General features: G+C 26.2%; 1 protein-coding gene across 1 annotated transcript; it reads right to left on the bottom strand.

Annotated features, from left to right (window-relative positions):
• Positions 1–756: 756 nt before the first annotated feature.
• Positions 757–22,787, bottom strand: LOC107454392 (DENN domain-containing protein 2A). Its single transcript, XM_043049327.2, has 17 exons — positions 21,213–22,787; positions 18,060–18,128; positions 17,083–17,164; positions 14,797–14,861; positions 13,904–14,008; positions 13,323–13,408; positions 11,582–11,648; positions 10,322–10,423; positions 8,469–8,594; positions 8,324–8,380; positions 7,288–7,394; positions 5,191–5,371; positions 4,811–4,934; positions 3,744–3,862; positions 3,403–3,547; positions 3,068–3,157; positions 757–2,475 (listed from the first exon to the last, which is right to left on the bottom strand). Exons 1-17 carry the CDS (start codon positions 22,449–22,451, stop codon positions 2,444–2,446), a joined length of 2,796 nt encoding a protein of 931 aa, XP_042905261.1. The 5' UTR covers positions 22,452–22,787; the 3' UTR covers positions 757–2,443.
• Between the last annotated feature and the right edge of the window lie 405 nt (positions 22,788–23,192).

Here is a 23,192-nt window from a genome sequence, read left to right as displayed (position 1 = left end):
AAATAAAAATATGTAAACTATTATGTACTCATAAAAACTTTCAAATAGAGCATTTTTTTGCAATTTCCCTATATAGTAAAACTTACATTTAAAAAATCTATTCTTGTTACTTTTCACCAAAAATTTATTTTATTATTGTGCCTCCAAATATTTAAAAATTGAATACAGTTTTAGCCTGAACAAAACTTAATAAATAATTTTCAAAAGTTTGAAAGACTAATAGATGTGTTAAAAGAAATAAGTGAAGATAAAATAAAAGCAGATATTTTAAGCTTCAAAAATGCGCATTAATTTGGTATTAACCTAACCTCACATGCACAATGCAAACACAGTGTAAATATATACATTTGCATTTGTGTAATTTTTGAATAGTGGAATGTTATTATTGCTACTAGATATTTAAAATATATTATTAAAATTTGAATTAAAAAAATATGCAAAGTAGTAAACAAACAAAAACAATAATAAAAACTCTACCATTACATGTACGGCTAAATAAGGCTTAATTTTTACACACATTAATTAATTTCAACTATTTTCTTTCACATTTTTTTTCTTATTAAATGAGGCAGAATATTTTCAATAGAATTTCACCTATTTTCTTTAACATTTTTTTCTTATTAAATAAGGCAGAATATTTTCAATAGAAATTAATGTCTAAGAATCCCAATAAAATATCTAGGCTGAAAAATGATTCACGAAGTTTTATGAAAATGAACAGTAAGTAACCAGGTATTTCTCAAATGTTTACCTCCATTTTTTTTTATTTTGAGGTAGTTTTATTTAAAGACATTTACAGATTTATTTTTCAAAAAGTACAACATGTTTCAAACTCGAACCATAAGTTTTATTAACAAAAATGTTTTTTAGAAACATTTTTTAACAACTATAGTTTTGTTGGAAGTTACACAGCAGTTAAATTTCAATAAAAAAAAAAAGTTAAAATGCTTCATGAACTATATTTTAAAAGAGTTTTATTATTTATTTTTATTAATTTTGGAATAAACATTTGCAAATGGGAAAGGCGTAAGGAATGTTCCAATATAAGTAATATGGGTGAGGAGTTTTTATATCATCCAAACTTATTGATAATGAATACTTTCCCTTGCAGGAACATTTTATTATCAACTGCTCATAATACATATTATTTTATTATCTTAAGAATGTATATATTTTTAACAAAAATAATTCATTAGAGAAGAAATTTATATACATTATTTTTTCTTCAGAATATGCACAAGAAAAAAACAAGTCATAAAGAAAGGTTGTGTTTAATACATTTATTACAAAAATAGTAAACTTTCTTTTAAAAAAGTCAGAACACCTAATTAAGTTAACCATAAATTTCTGTTGCATCTAAAAGAAAAGTTAATTTTTTAATAACATGAAATGGATTTTTATATTATTCGAAAACGTGTTTTAATATTTTTCTTTTCACTTTCATAAAAATTTGAATGGATAAAAGAAAATTTAAAAAACGCTTATACATGAATTTTTTGGAAAAAATATTCATCAACTTGCATCCAACAGATCACGTATACTCAAAATATTAAGAACAAATATTCATCCTTGAATAAATAATAGCAATAAACGTAATTCAAAAATGTATCAATTTTTGCACAGTAAAAAAAATAACTAAGCAAAATAGAATTGTTATACATAATTTTAAAAATTGTCACAGAAATAATACAACATATAATATGTCATGGATATTGTTTTGTGTGCAAGATACAGTTCTGCACTCATTATAGATCTTTTAATATACTGGCAGTTAATTGTTTGCTAACATTGCACTATATAGAGATCTCTTTAAAATTTTAATAAAAAATAACATGAGAAATCTGATTTTTTTAAAAATAATGATTAAAAATGTATTTTAGTTAATAATTTTATTTATATGATGGGTTAATTAATGAAACAAGTTAATAAATAAAACTAAAACTGATTAAAACTACACATTTCAGAATTAAAATTTCTAGATGACAAAGTTTTGATTGAGAAAATGGAATTATTTTAATAGATTATAAAACTATAAAGATTTTATTAAAAAATATGGAATGCAGTGATGTGTAGACCTTGAAAAACACATAAAACTGAATTAAAAAAATATGCAGTGAAAGTTTAAAATTCACTAAATACAAACAAAAGAAAATATTGAAAAACAGAAGAAAACTGGGTATAAAAGTCTTCACATTAAGGTCAGCATATTTTTCCACACATAAAAACAACAAATTTAAACAAAAAAGCTTAAGGCACGTAATGTAAAATGAGTATAAAAATTTTAATTTGTTGTATAAAAAGTTATAAAACAATTCTGCTTAACTTTAGCAACATGGAGAACAATATAAGAAAAACTGCTTCATATAGCACAACATTTATATTTTAAGTTCCATTTTTATTAATAAAAATATTAAGTTCAGTATTTGTGGACCCATTTTCTTTCTTACTTCTTTAATTTACTTATCAATTTTCCTCCTGTAAAATAAAATTAGCACAAAAATACATCAATTAAACTTATAATCTTAGATAATAAATGCATTTCTAAATTTTTATTCATCATCCTAATACGCGTATTTGTAAAAATAAAATCTGCTCTGAGTGAGAATTTTATTATATCTAATGCATATTTAACATCATGATTAGTAAATCATTGATAAGAAAAATATCAATGATTATACTCTGTTAGCATTTAAATAAGCACACACAAGTAGGACACTAAATTTAAATATTTCTCCCTAAGCAACCCACGGCAGTTTCTCACAGCTACAAATTTATTTATGGAAAATAAGCTGCTCAGTGGGAATAAGTACCAGAATTGTCAGTATGTTATTAAAGTAACTTTATATACTTTAAAAATAAATGAAAGTTCTGATACTCAAGATATACTTTGAAAAATAAATAATTTTAACATATATTCTATAAATAATTTTATTATTATAAATAATTTTAACTAATAATCTATAATACAAAAAAATTAACCACATCATAAATCATAATTGGAAATATTTATTGCATGCTTTCAACACATAATTTTGCATTTATTAAAGAAAATATAATTATAGCTTACCAAAATTTTTTGTTTTTTCAATAAAACGAGAGAATTTTTCACCATGAGAAAGCTCCCATTTATATTCGTCAACTCGCTTTTCAAAAAAAGCTACAAAAAATACATTTAAAAAATTAATAATAATCTTTAAATTTATGCTATAAACATAGTGGTGTTATAATAGGATTTCTTGAAAGTCATAGATTAATTCTAAACACATCTAAAAGTTCTGATAATAAAATGTAACTCATTACATAATGTAAGCTGAGACTTAAAACAGTGTTTCTATTATGAAAGTAAAAAAGTTCTATAAAGTCCAAAATCTTATTTGCGCTTTTAAAAAATTAATTTCTTACTTCTTAAATTAGTTTGACATAACTTTCTATAGTTTATTCTCCATATACTCTCACTGATAAATGTGTCGAACATTTGAGTTTCAGAAAACCACTGCAAAAATGTCTGGATACTATGGGAAATGGCATTTTTCAGCAAACCATCTTTCTGTAAATAAACAAATTTGAAAATAATACAACCTGAACAAATAACAACACAATCTGCATCCATCTGAATAATACAAAAAATCTGAATGAACAAATTTTCTGTAAAAGAATAATTTTTTTGTGTCACAAAAAATATTATTTTCCAAAAATATTTTTTTTAGTAGCATAAAAAAATAACAAATTTGAACTTTTTTTACCTGGAATATTAGATTCTCATCTTGCTCTATAAAATGATTTTCATAATGGCCAATCATTTCTACATACATGTGTACAAATGCTTCTGATATCATGATATCTCTCAGCATTTCTGTTGGATCTATAAAACAATTTAACAATGTAATTACTATTATGCATGGGAGGAAAAAAATAGAGATATTTTTAATTAATAACATAACATCTTACAGGAATATTTGACCTGATGGTGTGATAGCTTTTAGAAATACACGTTAAGCACTAAACAACATTAATGCAAAGCATAGACGTAACTACAACAATACTAACTTGTCGAGACATTAAGAAATTAAGTAAGAAACATTGCAGATATTGATGTGCAAATTATTGTGACTAATCACAAAAAAAAATTAAGAATTATTCCTCTGTTTCCGTGATTTTTCATTGAAAATTAACTAAGCCAAACTATTTTAACTTAACCACTGCTAATTCAGTGGAAAAGCCGTAATTAACGTAAATAATATAGACCATCTGTTTATTTTTGTGATAAATTCTATTTAAATGAAGTTTAAATAAAATATTTTGATTTTGTAATGAAGATATATACGAAAATTATTGCACCTACCTGTGCAGAAATCATAAAAAAGTTGCAATTTTTAGTGAAAATACCAAGCCAGAAAAAGACAAATCAGCAAACATCCTGATGTCATTGAACATTTAATAATAGGTTATTCTCATGTCTTTCAAAATTCTTTTGAAAAAGTTGTAGAGCACATTTCAAGCAATAATAAAATTTAAGTGTTATCATGAATAATAATATGTCAATTAATAATGTATAAGAATGAATCTTTAAAAAAAAGGCAGTGAAATTATAACAAAAGTCTATGTGACTAATCACGTTTTATACACAATCTCAAATATTCAATAAATTATGAAAGATTTTTTAATTCTAAAAAACAATTTCCGTAACTTAGTAATATTTTAACTAGATTGTCATAGTTATAATAATGTATTAAAAGAGAAATACCGTGTAAAATTGTCCAGTTCATGTCAACACTGGAAAAAAAAAATAGCTTGAAATCAAAATTTTTACCTGTCATATTTTTGGCTAAGTTCAAGGCAGCAATGACTGCTTTTTGGATCTTTTTGGGTAGAATAGTATCTTCATCATTATATGATTTAATTACTATTCCTTTATCAACATCCAAGATAAGTAGCTGGAAAAAAAGTATCCAGGCTTAATAAATAATTTAGTATAATATACCCACACTTAATATAATAAAATGCTACAAAAATAAGTTTTTTTGCTGTTATTAAAAAATAGCTTTGTTTGTTACTAAATTAAAATAGCAATTCGTTACAATCACTAAAAAATATAACAATCCTAATTTCTACACACATTAAAATATTCTAAATAAGAATGGAAATGATTAGTAGGAAAGAAAGAAAACAATACAATATAAATATACTTACCTCATGCTCAGCTAAAAGTTCTAAAAGTGAGTTGTAGTCACTACTTAAAACTCCTATAATATATGGCAACTCAGAGCAACAATAAACTGTTAAGCAGGCAGGCAAAACTGGAATGAATGTGTGAGGCCATTCAAAGGGATAAAGTAAGTGAGAAATTGCTTGGCAGCAATGATAGAGATTGCTACATAAATAAAATAAACACAAAAATATCAAGCAATAATAAGCTAAAATTGTATACACATTACGAATACAATATTACAAGCGCTTCTTTTACGAGATTGCAGGTTAAATGAAAATTTTTTTAACAAAAGATTGGTTCTCAGTTAAAAGACTCTGTTATTATGAAAATAACTGATATTAAACAAATAAGTTTTCATAATGTTCTAAAGAATTGCTTTGCTAAAGTTGTCAGAAGCAAAATATTAGTTTTTGAAAATTTAATTCAATTTGAAAGTATTTAATAAATTATTTATTTCAAATTGCTCAAAAAATGTATGTATATAAGCAATGAAGAATAACTATGTGAAGTTTTTTTATCTGTATTGTTATATTCAGAGTTATAGCATTGTGTGTGGTTATTGTTAGATTCTCCTCTTGCAGCTTATGTGACTGTTTGTATTTTCAAATAAAAATGTTTGTGAATTATTTGTCCTACCTGTTCTTTACTCTTTCAGCACAAAATTTCGATAGTGGGTGAACATAAATTTGGGGTTTGTTTTTCTGCCAAAGAAGAAACAAAGTTTTTCTGTTTTAATAAAAAAAAATTTTGCTCAAGAAGTGTTCCTTCACAATAAAGATTGTTTGTGATAATGAACTTAACACAAGTGTAGTATATCAAACAACTTTTTAACCCCTTTTCTGTCAAATTTTTTTTCACATTTCCGACCAAAAAAAATGTATATTTTTGTTGCTAAAAATTAATATATGTTCCATCCTATATTCGAAAATGCAAAATATTTTTAACAGCAAGCAGTTTTTTATTTGACCTATTGGTGGTGAAATATGTGATAGCCCGTCCAATGATCTCCAGTTTTTCCCTGCAATGCACCCAAGTTTTATAATAAAATAAATACACTGTGTTAACATATTTTAAGCTAAGAAACTGCATAAAATAATTATTAAAATTTGGTAAAAATTATTTCCGAAAATTCGACCTTGCCATTAAAACAACCTTACAATCAGTCTTGGGCAACAGAGCATAATAATCAAATTTATCTCAAAACAGAAATAATTTATTACAGATTACATACAACAGTAACACTAACGAAAGCAAAATTACAGGAAGTACAAAATTATTTTGATTTATATTCAGGTGGGAAATCTCATTGCAAAAATTGAGAAAAGAGTAGGACTTGTAGCACCATTTCTTAGCAATATTCAGGAATACAAAAATAATAGCAGGATTTAAAGAGATGTGTAAAGAGAGACGAGTTTAATTTCAAATATGTAATTTTTTTTCTTTGCCGACCATATGGCCACAAAAACGCTGCCAGAGAAGGGTTTAAAGAATTAGTTCACACATTTTTCCTTTTAGAATTAATTCCGTAAAACAATAAAAAAAACACTGTGAATTAATGAACCAATTGTGATAGTTCTTCTGTTTCAGTCATAAGCAAGTTAGATTGTATACATTAAAATTATGTGTCATGATAATAAAATTTTAAACACATAAAATCATCAACTGTCAAAAACTTGCCAACCGTGGTAGAGAAACAGCCTTGAACCGGAAAGGCTAGAACAGGAAAACCATAACTTCATGTGCCAAAAAAGCTTAACAAGATGCAAGGCAAACTAATACTAATAAATCACAAAATTTTGTAACAAAGATTTTAATTTGCTTAATTAGATCAAAATTGAATAAAACCTAATAGAAAATGAAAACTTGATTATTATTATTTAATTAATTTAGGTTATAATAAAGTTTTAAACATGGATCAATTTTTTAGCGTTTGGAAGAAACTATCACGTCAAAAATCCAGAATCAAAAATTAAAAATTTTTTTTTTACATTTATGTATTGGTAAATTTCAACTTAAAAATAAGTGAAAATTTTCATATTAAATCCAGATGCTAAATGTTTAACACTTAATGAACGTACTTAACACAAGATGAAATAAGAAGAACTCTTCGTTCTAAGAGCAGGGAAGAAACAGTTTTCATAAGGATGTCAACATCTAGAAGTTGTAGTGCTCTAGTTAATTCAAACTAAAATGAAATAATTTTCATCATAAAAAATTCACTAGTAATTAGATTTTGGATTCTTAATTTGGAAACTCATTTTCGTTAAATTAAGAATCAAATCATAATAACAGTTGTGATGCATAAATTATTTTCAAATAAACAAAGGTGTAAAAGTTTATTAGTAAATTAAAATATTGAGAAATATGAAGAAAATAAACTGGCAATTTTTATAGAAATAAAATAGTTATTAATGCTTATTTAGTAAAAAAAGTGCATTACATTTATACAAACACATTTTTATAAAAAGAAAATATGTATACATATATTGTATAAATTTACTTTTTTAAAAAGAGAATATTTTATTAGATTTAGAAACCTTTGCTGTGCAACAAATAACTAATATCTTACTTAAATTATTCTAATGGAATAAAGCTTAGCAACATAAATAAAATGCAAAAAAAAAAAAAAAAAAAAAAAAAANAAAAAAAAAAAAAAAAAAAAAAAAAAAAAAAAAAAAAAAAAAAAAAAAAAAAAAACAGACATGAAACAGCTTTGATTCTATTTTAAAAAAAACTCTCATCAGTGTTGAAACACCGAATGAGAAGTTTGGTTATTTTGGCATAATGGACTTTCTGGTGTAAGTTTATTTGCCTTCTTTCCATTGTTTTTATTTGCAATTATTCTGTGCTTCGACAATGAGGAAGAGGCTTGATAATCAAATGAAGAACCAAAGTTATAGTTTGTCTTTTCTGTGCTTTATTTGCATTGTTTAGCATTTTCTGCTGTATTTACATTGTTTAACATAATTAAGAGTCGCCATACACTGTTACTAAAGCTATTCTATTTTATTAATTTCTTTATAACAGAACCTATAATTTCTTTTTACCCACACTCACATCAATTTACTAAAATTACTTAAAATTAAAAATAATTTAAAATATAAGATAACTTACTCCAACTGTATGAGAATCAAATGGTCTTGAAATAACAACCCTGTTATCTTCAACAGACTAATAAATAACAAAAAAATTATAAACAGTGTTGATGAAATTTTAAAAAATAAAAAATTCTTATAATACTTATAGAATATTTAATTACCTCAGTATAATCAGGAATAGATACACTAGCACCCGCATTAGGAACACCTAGTTTCTGGAGAGATCTGATGTACTTAAAACATTTCACTCGAGGTAAAGTTATGTGTTTTTCAATTTCCAGTAAAAGCTTTAAAAAAAGAAGATAAATATTTTTAAAAAGAGCATAAAATAAGATTGAGGCATAGTGGACTTGAACTACAAAACCAAAATTGCCATAAACAACTCCTATTGAGTACCTTCTTTGACAAATATGAAACATTTTGACGTTATGAAATCTTTTGAGCTACGTAATTATGTAAAATGCATCTCATTATTTTCCACTGTGAATATAAAAATATTTTCTTTAATAAGTTAAAGAAATTTTCTATATGTTGTACTTTTTTTTTTATAAAGATTTAAACAGGAAAATAATGACTAACAGTTCTGTGCTATGAAGATCATTTTATCCTACACAACTAGAAACACTATAGTACATTGCAATAAATGTAAATAAATGGGTTTGGCGATGTGTTTATTGGCACAATATGAGATCAATGAACACATCAGTCATACCAGTCTCATTTTCTAACTAAAATTAGCAAACATGTCCAGGAATAAGAATGAAAAAAGAACAAAAATTCTAAAAATAACTATCAAGTTACAGTAAATAAAAAGCATGTGAAACTATTTTTCACAAAAAATACATTAAGATTATTTAAAAAAAATTCTTAACTATTTGCGTACATTAACAGTTTAATATGCTGTTAAGCTTTCTATATAAATCATATCAAAGAGAATAAAATAACAATAAAGTAAAACAACAACAACAAAACTTAGAAACATCAAGAAAAAAATAGACATTTAACATTTTTTTCTAAAGCTTAGAAAGTTGGTAACCTGGCAGCAGAAACCCTCCAGCACAGCAGCGGGTGCTACAGATTATCAGAATGTCTGCAGATTATTTTTTATCTGAGATCTTCAAAGAGATTTTAATTTGCAGCAAAGAAATTTCTACTAAGATAAAGTACTGCAAAGAAACTCTGAGGAAATTCCTCTGTGATCTTTGTTGAAAAATATAAACATTATAGAATATTCTGCATTATAACTTGAAGGAATGATATGCATTTTTTGGCTGTGCTGTGTAACCTTTAAGTATAATTTCATATAATTCAAATTAAATTTAAACAACATACATTTCTCTTTTTTTTTATATTCCTTAAATTTGTGAAGTCAAGTTCTGCTTTATACATGTTTGGGTAAGCCAAATTTGCATGATAATAGTACCTACCTGATTACGTTACGGTTAATCACAAATTTTGATTTATGAAATAATCAAAACAATCTGCAGCACCATCTGGTGCTGCAGATTGAATCAGTAAATTCTGCTATGGGTCGGAAATTCCATCAAAAGTCAGAAGAAATTCATACTTTTATCTCACATTAAAAAATTTATGATGTCGTACCAAACAAATACTTTAATAAGTTTAAATACTATTTCCATGTTTTTGGGTGCTAATGCAAACACCTAATATTTTTTTTAATGGCAAGTTTTATATATCTATAATAGTAAATCCACATTTATTAAAAATTGTTTTGTTTTTTTTATATACAAATGTGCATAATTTAAAAATGGACTGACTGTAAAATAAAACTAAAAAAATAGAATAATAAAACAAACCCCATTTTCCAAACAACAAGGCATAAAAGCAACTTAAAATGCAAATAACAAGTGGATCTGTATCTTAGTAATAGTAAATCCCTTGAATTCACATTTGTTAAAAATTGAATTTGTTTCCTTTTTTAAAAAAAATACAAATAAGCATAATTTAAAAATGAATTTCAAAATAAAACTAAAAAAAGAATATTACAACATACCCTTTTATAAAACAATGGGGCATAAAAGCAACTTAAAATGCAGATAGCAACTGGGAGCTTAACACACAAATTATCGAAGTCCAGTCCTTTATCAGGCCACCCCTAGAAAAATAAATTGATCACATCATTAACAAATGAATATACATATATATAAAAACTTGAAAAAACTCAGAAGTTTTACATACCTTGCCAGGCATGTTAGTCTAAAAATACATGCTTGAATAAAAATTTGAACATTCAAAATTATTTACATTAATAAAACATATTTATACAACTGTATTAATGTAATTCAAAGCAGACACTAAGTCAGAGTTATTAAATGATAACATTTTTGTTTTTGCTTTCACATTTCAGTTTTAACTTAAATATTTATTTATTTACTTTATTTATATACTGCAACTGGAGTGCATTTTTTTAAGTAAAAATAAGCATGACTATGGAATGAAAAAGAATAAGCTACCTCTCCTTTATTAATTCTTATTTATAATCAAAATTTGAGGGGTTGCTAAACCAGCATTTTTGATTAAATACTTACATACTTGATCACTCATGTAAGGATAAAAAAATACACACCAATCAGAATTTTTTCACATTTGGTGTAATTTTCGAAAAATTATATATATATACACACACATTTATATGAATATACATATTATTTTGAAAATTAATTGCATATAATTAATGAATCTAATTTAAATTCATATATGCATAGATATATATACTATTTATTATTTTTTATATAGTACTTTAAATGAATACATCATAAAATTTATGAGTATATTTTATATTAATTCATTTCTAAATAATGTTTAATCAGCATATTAATAGTAATATAACTTATCAGGTCCCGAGACAATCACTTTTAAAGACAGTTACAAACTACAGCAGTTTTTTAATAATGTAGTTCTGTTTAAGAAGGATCTCCGTTAGTAAAGACATATTTATGGTTTCAGCTATTTCCTAATAGAAATTTGGATTAAGCAGCACTCATTGAATTATGTGGATAAATTTTATCGCATCTTTACATATTTCTTACAGTATAGCAAAAACAGACTATTCTTACAGCTCCTTTCTTGCAATTTTTTACTTGCAGCTGTTATTACTATCTGCAACAGATGCGATTGAGAAACATTATCAAAAATTATTATTATTGGAAGCAACAATACCCTACAATACCCATCAATTACATAAAAAATTCTAATTTTAATGATAATTCGACTTATTTACATTAAAATTATAAATAAGTCAAAAGATACTTACTGTTATCCTGAGACAATATCCCCAAACTTTTTCCCCTTTATCAAGAAGAGTAAAATAAAATGTTTCGCTAAAAATTAAAATATAAAGTATTATTGAAGTCATTATATGTAACTGATAAAACGATTGCAAAAAATTATAACAAATAAATAATTTTAAGGTACAATACTGCTAGAATGGGGTGTATATGAACTTTCCTAAGCAACACATAATTAGTAACAGTAAACATGTGTCTAAAAATTAAATAGAATGTTTTCAGATAAATTTTAAAACAAAAATATACATAACACTTTACATAATCAAATACTACAAAACTCAGAAAAAAATACTTATTAACTTTTAATTTTTTGAAAAACCCTAACATTACTTACTTTTATTAATCTGTGCACAGTCCTGATAAAATAATATCAAAAAATTTAATTGAAAACTTTTATTAGAAGTTAAAAACATTTCTATCTATTTACTGTTAAGCAATAACTACATGCTAATATGTATTAATCATATTGTTAAAATCAAAATAATATTAAAAGAAAAATAAAATAAAGAATTTCGAGGAAAAAAAACTTGTGAACCACAAAATAAGAATAAGTGTTTGAAGAAAACTTTTACCACATGTGTTTTGCAATGACTCATTTGCTTACAAATAGAAAAACATAATAAAATAAACTAGCCCAACTTAAATGTAGATGCCTTCGTAGCATTATGTATGTAATATAGGAAATATAATCTCATAAATCAAGACATCTAAAATCCTGAAATCTTTGATATCCAAACAATTTTTTCGATTTGTGTTGAAAAATAAATTAGGAATTCAAATTAGAAGCAAGATGACAAAATTTATGTCCAAATATCATACTTAAAAAATTGGTTTTAAAAACTATGTGGAAATCCATAGCAATAACCACTAAAAAAAATAATCAAAGAAACCATGCAGATTTGAAATTGATGCAAATGGAGCTTGTCAAATAAGGATTACTGACAGAAGTCCACCAAGCAGTTTAAAAAAGAAATCAAAATTTTTAAAAACCCACAGCAAAAACTCCTGTAAAAAAAATAGATAACACAGATGAATTCATAATGAAATCAATTTATGATGATATATTAAAGAATCAAGAATTTAAAAACAATGTGGAAATCCATAGCAATAATTTCCTGATAAAGAATATAAAAACATGAAAATAAAAACACTCAAATTTATGATCAAGTCTATCGTAGCAAAAGCAGATTGTTTAAATTCATGATGATTAAATCCCATATTAATGTAGTCATATGGTTTTAGTTTTTTTAAAAAACATTTAGATGCATTTATTCTTTGTTTTCAAAATCTCTATATTTTTAATCGAACATTAATTTAACATGCGAATTTTAAATCATAAAAAAAGTCAGGAGTTGTGAGCATAAAAAAAATAAAATAACTCAACAGCATGACTCGAAATTTCTGTGTCATGAAGCCATATTGAAAGATAAAAAATTTTAAAAACCATGCAGAGATTCGTAGAAATACTTTTAAAATAAGGAGCAAATAATCACTTAAATCTATGATAGAATCAAACTTAACTTTTCAGAATTGTAGAACAGTAACTCAAACAGCATAAAATTAAAATATCTAAAATCCATAATTTTGCAATATACAGACATTCTAAGGCCCAAAGCAGTTTAAATTGTTAAGGCTATTGTTATACTGTAGGTACAAATAAAGAATAACAATTCACACAAAATTATAATAACTTATACTAAGTCATACCTTTGATATGTAGACACACTTTTAAAGAGAAGATCATTAGGAAAACAAATGTGAGGTAATAAAGGATATCTATAGGTTTCAGGAACCTATAAGAATACATAGATGTCAAAAAAATCATTTTAAATACAATAAAATATAAAGTTTTATTTAATAAATAGCCAGTTAATCAGCATAAGAATAATGCAATTCTTTTCTTTAATTGTAAACCAAATTATATTTAATACAATATAAAAACAAATTTATAATAGGAAACTTTAATTAAATGATGATGAAAAAAAAATTATATACAGAGAGACAGGCCACAATTATATAATAGACAAATGCAAGTTTTAATATATAATTATTAAAGACAGAAGAACAATAACATTTACAATAACAAATTCAATTAAGCATAAGTTTAAGCTCTAAATATCTATAACTTAAAAACAAATTTCAAATGAACAACATCCTTGATAAATACTAAATATAAAACTAAACAAACTAAGTAACAACTTTATAAATTAACCATAAAAAATATTATTAAAAAATTTGACAAAAAATAATTTAAAAACAATAAAAAGGAAAATGTATTGAAAACATACTTTCAAAGGAAAGGAATAGGAAATTTCAGGTTGATTTTCAGTTACATTGATGATATATAAAGCTTCATACAACTTAGGAGCAAGACAAATACTAGAGCCTGATACCTAGAAAATAAAAATGGCAATAGATAAATTGGAAAAAAATTTATATATTTTTTTTTTATATGCATTGTCCATTGTTTACAATTGCTTGTCAGTTACAAAAATAAATAAGAAAATTTCCCTCTAATGACAACATTAATATTTATCCTTACACTAATACTTAATAACTTTAAAGAAAAATTGCATATTTAATAGCTTAAATATGACTTGTAAAAGTGTGATAGATTGCAATGCATTATGTAACATACGAGCATTTTTAACACTTTGATCCAGAATTTTTAACATTTGAGTGTGACTGTTTTCTTGCCATAACAAACTGGTTACCCATCTCCTTACCTGTTACTTAATAGGAAAAGAATATACTAAGATATAAAATCTGAACTGATTTTCTTCAGGTTAAATGCATTACATAAAGTATTATAGCTTTATAATGGGTTTCCTTATTTTCATTGTTTCAATGCCAATAGAAAAGTCATAGCAAGTCAAGTTTAATAACAAACAATAATAAAGTTTAACAATAAAGAATAATAAAATAATTTATTAAAAAAAAACTACAAAAGGTAAAAATATTGTTTTCAACATTTGTTTATGAGAAATATCTAAATTAAAAAACACTCAGGAGTCTTTTTAGTTAAATCAGAGTTAAATATTCAAGCATTTTTTAACATCAATTTTGCTAAATCAATAGAAGTCTCTAAAATATATAATGTTTGAAATTATAAATAATTTACAAAAATAATTTGAAACAATAGTAATTATATACAAAAATAAAATACATTACAGTAACTGACCTGTCTTATTGATTTAACGTAAATAATTCGAGCCTGAATCGCTTTCATGTCAGCTTCTGATGAATCTGTAAAACAGAAGCTTACATTAAAAAATTTAATTTTCTCTACCATAGAACTTTTTTTCAAATAATTGTATGAAAATTAATTAATTAAAGATAACGATACTAGTTAATAAATATATAAATAAATAATAATTGAAGGTAGTTAATATACACTCAATGTTATAATAAACAATTTAAACTTGATTGAATATATTCTACGGCACATTTTACACATTAATAATAATTACATGCTTGATAAGAAATATATTATACAATAATAAATTTCAAGCAATAAATGATTCAAAACGCCTTCCCTTTTATTAAAATCCATTTTAACATGAGAAAAGATATGTAAATAAATAGAAGGTGGGTATTCTTGGTAATAATTCTGTACTCTAAAGAAACTTGGATACCCAAATAAATATGACTCAGGAGAAACGAACACAACGTTTATTTCATATGGACAGCACAAGAGGGAATAAAATATAACAAATATGAGAAAGTAAATAATTGGCACAGCGCCATCTATTGATATTAATTTTAAACATAAATTTTAGATATAATTTAACACTTGGAGAGTGTGTTGTCATCTTTAAAAAAAGAAACATAATTTAAATTGTGTTATGATTTCACATGAAAGATACAACTGATTTGTTTAGATTCTCTTTCAAATTCATCACTATAGCACATGCTGAAGGACAGAAAGAAAAGAGAATTTGATATGGTTGAAAAATTGATAACTAAAAATTAAAATTGTAAGTCTAGAGTCAGTGGCTTGTCAAGGCAAAGACAGTCCCAGGCATCTAATTTGGGCAGTGGGAATATCCATTTGACAAATTAAGACAATATAGCTTTAAATCTATATTTCAACTTTTGGTGCCCTTACTGTTACTTTACAGTTAATTATTTTAGCTAAAGCAAAATATTTTCTGAAAAATAAAATATAACTTCTAAACAAGTTTAATTAAGAAGTTTTAAGCCTTTCAATTTTAAATATTCTTTACATTTAAGAAAGTCTTGTGAGAAGCAAAAATTTTTTCAAAATTATAATTTTTGTTTACATTTATAAAACAATTAGTTTAAAATATGGATTTAGATTTTATGGTTACCAATATAAAAAAAATTAACTATATGCTTAACTATCATAACGATTAGCTAAGGTTGATTAGCAAACTTGATATTTAAGAGGAGCTGAGTAATAAGCTGAACGGCTAAATATTCATCATTACTAGAGCCCAGATTTTGATGTTTTGATGATGTAAAAAATCCTCAAAACTACCTTAAAATACAGTAATAAATGCCCTGAAAAATATATTTAAAATATGCCTTTAAAATACAAAAAAAAAAAATCCTTTGCAATTAAAAATTTTATTTAGTTTCAATATATAACAATCATCAATGTAATTTTCCTGGGGTGTGGGTTCATGAAGAATAATACGACTGGTGATTCTAAGTACTGATTAAATAATAATAATAAAGGAAAATGCCATCAAAATCCAAGCTTTAATCATAACTCGTTATCTTCTGATCAGCAATTCTTAATTGCTCAAAAATCTCTGTGACAAAATTAAAAATTATTTTGACAGTGGTAAAAATTTAAAATTACTATAAGTTAATTTTAAATTTCCAATAAAAAATAAATAATTAGACTTATTAAATCATAGCATTACTTTTTATGACATTCAGTTAATTAAATAAATTTGTGAAAGATTCAGTTATTTATGCATTATTCTCTAAATTATCAGTTATTTTCCTCAAAACACTATTTGAAGGAAAACAGAATATTCGCGATCGCAACACTCGAATACGCCATCTGGGGAGAGACCGGTTTCATGCCTTTAGCCCTTCTCCCTTCCCTCTCCTCCTCTTTTCAGTTGTATAGGAATATACTACGATATTTTCCCTTTTCTTAACGTTTTTCCTTTTTATTTAATCAAAATATTTTTTAAAATTTCCATGATACTTTTCTTTAGAACTATGTTTAATGCAGTTTTCAGTTTCATATAGTGTTTCAAGTTGAAAGATTTTAATCTATATGAAAATCAAGAGAGAAACTAACGTACTTCCTTCCTCTATGACTTTCCACACGCTAATGGGGAAAGCATGTGAAGTGTTGCCATAGGAAAAGAGTTCTGCTCTACGCCACCTGCAGCCCATTTCGATCGCCAATTAATAAAAATACAATATTTCCTCATTCCTTCAGATAGGCATTTAAAACAAATCTAAATCGTAGTTAATATCATACCTGGAATTGTATCCTTCAATTCTTGATTTTCTTTTGGAACAGTTCGCAAAGGTGCAAATGAATCATATATCATTGTTCTTACCTTAAATTAATAGAGATGAAAACAATAAATTAATTAAATAAATGTATAGCTTTTAAGTTTTAATAAAAGAGTAAAAATTTAAATAAATTTTTTATACTTAAAACTAACAAATCATTAGTAAAATTTTTGACTGAAGAAAAATTACTAACATATGGATAACATGAAAATGCAACGCGAAAAAAAAGAGAAAAGCAACAAAATTGAAACAAACAAACAAAAAATGGGTATCAATTCTTAAAACAAAACGTGTTGATAAAACGACAAAATTGACTCGCCTGTATATAATTTAAAAAAGACATCAATACAAAAACTCGATATTCAATATAAAGTAATCTAGTTTCAATTCTTCAAATCTACATTTGTCTTTCAGAACATAAATTTGCAAGCCATGTTCAAGCACATGAATTTTAGAACTTAACTAATCTGTGAAAAACTATTTCCAATAATGTGTAGTTAAAAACAAGATTTTAGATTACCTTGTGAATTACCAAACGATACAATCTACCAAAAAATTGCTGGAAATTCCCTATATATTTTTAAACATTGAATAAGGTACAATTTTAGGTAAAGATAGACTGAATTATTTTCTTAAGCATAATACTAAAATAGAAATAAACAGATGAATAAACTAAACAGAGAAATAAACAGATCAGTAAACATGAAAAAATATTTAAGGTCTATTTTTTAACACATAGAAATAACAGGCATTTAAAACAGGAATTTAAACAAAAAATAATTAATTTCTTATTCAATATTTTTACAATTCCTTAAAAAACCAATAGTAAAATTTATAAGCAAATGAATGAAACTTTTACATCTTAAAGTCTAACTCAAAATTACTTTGTTTGATTCAGAACAGAAAAAGAAAAGGAACTTACAGGAAAATGTTACTTACATGTTCTCGACTAAGTCTACTTTTTTCTGGATTTTTATCTGGTAATTTAGGCTTAATAAGAGGCGTACACTAAAAAAAAAATTTTAAAATACTACATTATTACAAGTAAAAGAAACTTAATGAATTATTGATCATTATATTATCAGGCAAGGTCAAAACTAAAATTGATTAAAAAATTAAAAGAAAATCAAAAAAGATAGAAATACAGTAGGGAACCGATTATCCGGAACGGTCGGGACCATCGCTATTCCGGATAACTGATTTTTCCGGTTTTCTGAATCGCTACAAAAAGCCGTTTTTTTTATTGTTAGACCCAACTAAAAAAAAAAATATTTGGAAATAATTTTAAAAATAAGAAAAAACGATGAAGTAATACACTAATGATTATTTCCAAAATGATGGTAAGGTAAACATCTTTAAAAAAAGAAAGAAAAATCGTAAAATCTTATGAGGAAAAAAAAATTTTTTTTAAAAAATGGCGAGAAAATTTATCGAATTTCGTTCCGGTTTTTTGGTTTTCCGGTTTTCTGATTTCCGGATAACGGGTTCTGTACTGTATATAATTTACTTCATTCTTCTAAGGAAAACAAACAATTTTTTAACAGGTTGCAAAATTAGTAAAAAAGTTTATTAGAAGATAACACTAACAAAATTATAAAGTATTTTTTTATTACATTTCAACTTAAATATTTATACAAGCATCTATTAATTTTGTCCACAAATATTGCCATGTTGTATGTAGTTGGTGTAAATAGCAATTCTCGTAAAAACAGGGTTTTAGTGCTTTTATTAGTTAGTAACACTATACATTGACGAACCTTGTAAATAATTTAGTATCTTGATGAGAAAAATATTGTAGTTTTAAAAGCAGAATGAAGCGAACCATACATGTCTTTCTTCATCCATTTTTTTATTTATTTATTTATACCGACTGACATTCTGAAGGCACCTGGTATATTAGTAATAAATAATTGTATTTTAGGTAAATAAATAGCGGGGTCAATGTCCGTATTGTGATGTGTCACGCCAACTTCAATCATTAAGACGTCATATAGATATTGAATTTGCAATTTAAAAAAAAAAAAAAACATTTAGAGGTTTTCACTGAGATGGCTACAAGTTATACCTTTTGAGTTAGACCCCTTCTGAGAAGTTTTTTTTAGTTTTTCATTAGTCACTGCCTGGAAGTTACCAAGATTTGGAGATTATTCTGCCACAGATCACAATGCAGAAATATTCCCTTAATAATAATAATAATTCTTCAACTTCGTTAACATATAATGCATTAAAAAGAGTTCAAATTTTTTTAGTGAACTCAACTGAAATAACTCTATTACTGCTAAATATTTTTGCCAGTTGAATTACTATTATTAAAAAAATTACTAAAAATATATCCTACAGCAAATGTTAACTGCATAACTAGTAGAGGAGAAAATATTTATCTTTCTTTCTAATTATAAGGAAAAAAAAGCTAATTAAAAAAGAGAACTGAAAGTCAAAACATAGCTCAAAAATCCAGAGGGATCATGACTTAGAAATTAAGACATTACATGATTTTTAAAGGAATATTTTCAATTAAAAAGAAATATTTATATAATAGCAGTTTTGTCTAACATTTGCACATATTTCTAAAAATAATACCACTGCTTTTCTTTAGTTACACATAACTATATACAATAAACTACTTCGTATAGGTAAGAAATTTAATTTTTTTTAAATGAATTTCTTGAGTTATAACACCAACTCAGGTCAGAACTCTTAAGTGTTCAGGATTACTAACTGTATTATTGTGAGTTTATGTGGCAATTATAGCATATTACAATTACAAAAAATAGCATTAAACATTTCTTTCAATACCATATTGGAATACAACATTTCCTACGATACTGGAAGCAATTAAAAAAATTTAGGCCCCCTCATTAAATTAATTATTCAAGATTAGGATTCAGATTTTTTTTTTGGCCTTCCAAATCAAAGTAGTACCGTTAGAGAGATTTTGCAAAGCGTTGCAGTTTCCCTTAATTCTAAAGCTAATGGAGCTCCCTAGCACTAGCACAAAAATGTCCCTGTAAATTGAATTATTGCTAATAGGTAGAAAATAAGAATGATATTGTAGGAAACGTGAGTGGATCCTAGAGTAGCACACCACGTGGTGATTTTTTAATATCTTGCCAAGCGACTTTTTGAAATCTCGCCAAACTAGGTTTCTGGAAGATATTTTGGGGAAATATGTAACAACTTTACAGGGCGTCTATTTTGAACGTCCGACCTCACCGGCTGTTCAGAACCAACCACCCGTCCTCCGACCTACTAGTTTTTGAAAACTTTTCGAAGTCCGCTCCAAAATTTTTAAACCTGATTGGTTAATTTATATGTATACCTACGCAAAAGTTGGATTTTGTTAGAAAAGAGGTAAAAAGGTTTCTTTTTTAGCCATTTATGTTCTTCCGATCTCTTATTGAGTTACCAGGGGTCTGTCTAGGTTTTTCTGAGAGGTACCTATTTTGTGAAAACTTAAGACATACTTTGTGAAAATTAAAAATTATGTTACAAAATCAACACAAAAATATGATAAAAATATGGATTTATCATTTCTTACGGGATGCAAAAATAAAATTTTAAGAAAAAATATTTTGTGAAACTACCGTTTTTCCTAAAAGTTGAATTTGTGAACGCATTGCTAAACGGCAGTAAATTTGGCCTGGACAGACACCTGGCTACAGTTATCATTTCATTTTTTAATTCTTTTTCGTGCAGTACCGGTTGAAAATGGCGAGTGAATGGATGAGTGAATTTTTAACTTTATTGAATACAAGAGGCAAGTGGGCGATTATTGAATGGTGTTTGAATCAAAATTTAATTTCGAAAATGTATGAATGCCTTAAATGTGGAGATGAGCCATCAGAGTAAAGGTAAGTTATTTCTTATTTTATTTCAATAAAAATATTTTAACAAATTTGTAATAATTTAAATTTTTTTTTTTAAATAATCAACGTTTATAGAAGTAATAATCGCCAACTTGACAAGATTTCAAAAAGTAGCCAAGAGGAGGGCTATTCTAGGATTTTACCGGAAACATAAAACAAACAATTTGCAAAATCTCTCCGAAAACTTTCAGAAAAAAAATTAAAATACAGATAAAATTGAATATACCATATAGTGTAAAGGTTGGCCATTTTTGGAAACATTTGGCGATTTTTCAATATCTTTTTTCAAAATTTCATAAGGTTCAGCATAAATATGTTCTTCGCTATGACTTCTCTTTAATGTTCCATAATGTTTAGGCGGACTCACAGTTGTAGGTGTCAAATCAACAAATACACTGGACTGTTTCATTTTCTCCCGAATGTTGTTAGCAGCTATTGATATATTTTTCAAACAATTCATAATGGAATGTGTTTTGGCAGCAATATTTTGAGACTTTGGAGTCAAACTGCTACAGGATTCACTAACATCAGGCCTAGCAGATTTACATAAATCATTTTTATCCACTTTAGAATTAGAACTGAATGAGGAACTATTTCTGGGCTTAGGAACATGATTTTTACTGGGCTCATTATATGAACATCTTCTATTTGCAGTAGTTTTTGATATGTTTTTCAATGCATGACTAGATGCTTGATTTTTCATTTCGGAAAGATGATAGCTTCTAGGAGGTTTTACAGGGGGCGTAAGCAGCATTTGACTGTTGTGTTCCATATTGATGTACAATGCGTTTTGCTTATGCACATTTTGAGGTACTTTTGAGGAATCAGTCTCAGAAACATTAGAATTTAATTCTCCAGTGGGAAATTCAGGTGGATTGGTTTCAAAAATTTTAGTGCGTTCTTTCACTGATAGTTTCCGCTCACAAGGTGTGCCTGGCGTTTCTCTTTTAACGGAATTTTTGTCATCTAATAGCTTTACTACTGATGGTTTTCTTTCACAAGGAGTTCCAGAAGTTTCTCCTCTAATGGAATTTTTGTCATCTAACAGCTTTACTACTGATGGTTTTCTTTCACAAGTTCTAGAAGTTTCTCTTTTAACAGAATTTTTGTCATCTAACAGCTTTACTACTGATGGTTTTCTTTCACAAGGAGTTCCAGAAGTTTCTCTTTTAATGGAATTTTTATCATCTAATAGCTTTACTACTGATGGTTTTCTTTCACAAGGAGTTCCAGAAGTTTCTTTTTTAACGGAATTTTTGTCATCCAATTGTTTTATTTTACTATCTCGAGAGTTACTTTTATTCTTACGAAGAGGTGGAATAGGAATTTTTGACGTAGACTGCTCATTATTTATTTCAAAATCATCATTTGTAGACAAATTCTCAAACTTTTTTCGAATCTCTTTGATATTAATATTACTTTTTTCCAATGTACCAATGTTTGAAAATTTACTCTTGCCATTCATACTAAATACTTCACTTAAAATAATATGGATCAAATATTTGGGGCACCATCAGAATTTTAGAAGTTATTATGCAAAGAAGTAAATTTTCCTACGCTAAGAAATTACACTTCCATACATTTAATAATTAAAAAAATACTAATTATTTAAATGAAATTAATACATTATAAACTTTTAAAATTTCATGCATCATGCAAATTTTAAACAGCATAAAATTATTTTAATGGAGTGATACGATTCAATATGTTAATATGTTTTTCATTTTCCCAACACAACAAAACCGATTCCTAATTTCTCACGACAACATTGCATGACGGCTGTTCAAATTTCCGTTTTCCGGGAAATAGTTGTTGCCACCCTACATTTATCTTATATCATATTCGTAACGCTTCCGTCTTTCGCTTTCTGCTTGAAAGAAGCCCAGAGATATCGGATTCAGACAACGCACTGTCTTGGCTGACCGCCCTCTTATAACCCTAAACTTTGGCGATCAGCTGAAATGGGTGATTGCCAAACGAAATCTATCGCCAACTGCTTGGATGCCCGCTTTTTGAACGTGATTGAAAATGGCGAAAATGTTTGAGCTGGACGTACTCGGAATGAAGGTGGGTTGACACGATCAAAGTACTTTGATCAAAGTAAGCGCGCGCATTCACCAATAGGGAAATATTTTTAGGGAAATGTGACGTTTTGGAAGAAGTTGTTTTTGTTTACTGGGAATATGTTTATTTTGAACCCTTCTTT

The sequence above is a fragment of the Parasteatoda tepidariorum genome, chromosome 3, assembly GCF_043381705.1.
Source record: "Parasteatoda tepidariorum isolate YZ-2023 chromosome 3, CAS_Ptep_4.0, whole genome shotgun sequence".
In the NCBI taxonomy this organism is placed as follows: domain Eukaryota; kingdom Metazoa; phylum Arthropoda; class Arachnida; order Araneae; family Theridiidae; genus Parasteatoda; species Parasteatoda tepidariorum.
This window is presented reverse-complemented; position numbering and strand designations above follow the sequence as displayed.

Excerpts from the sequence above, each read along its gene's own strand:
- LOC107454392 (XM_043049327.2), bottom strand. The coding sequence starts at position 22,451 with ATGAATGGCAAGAGTAAATTTTCAAACATTGGTACATTGGAAAAAAGT. Across the intron at positions 18,129-21,212 it reads GCCAACCTTTACACTATATG|TGTACGCCTCTTATTAAGCC; the intron begins GTATATTCAATT and ends TTTTTTTTTTAG. Across the intron at positions 3,863-4,810 it reads CTTAGCCAAAAATATGACAG|ATCCAACAGAAATGCTGAGA; the intron begins GTAAAAATTTTG and ends ATTGTTTTATAG.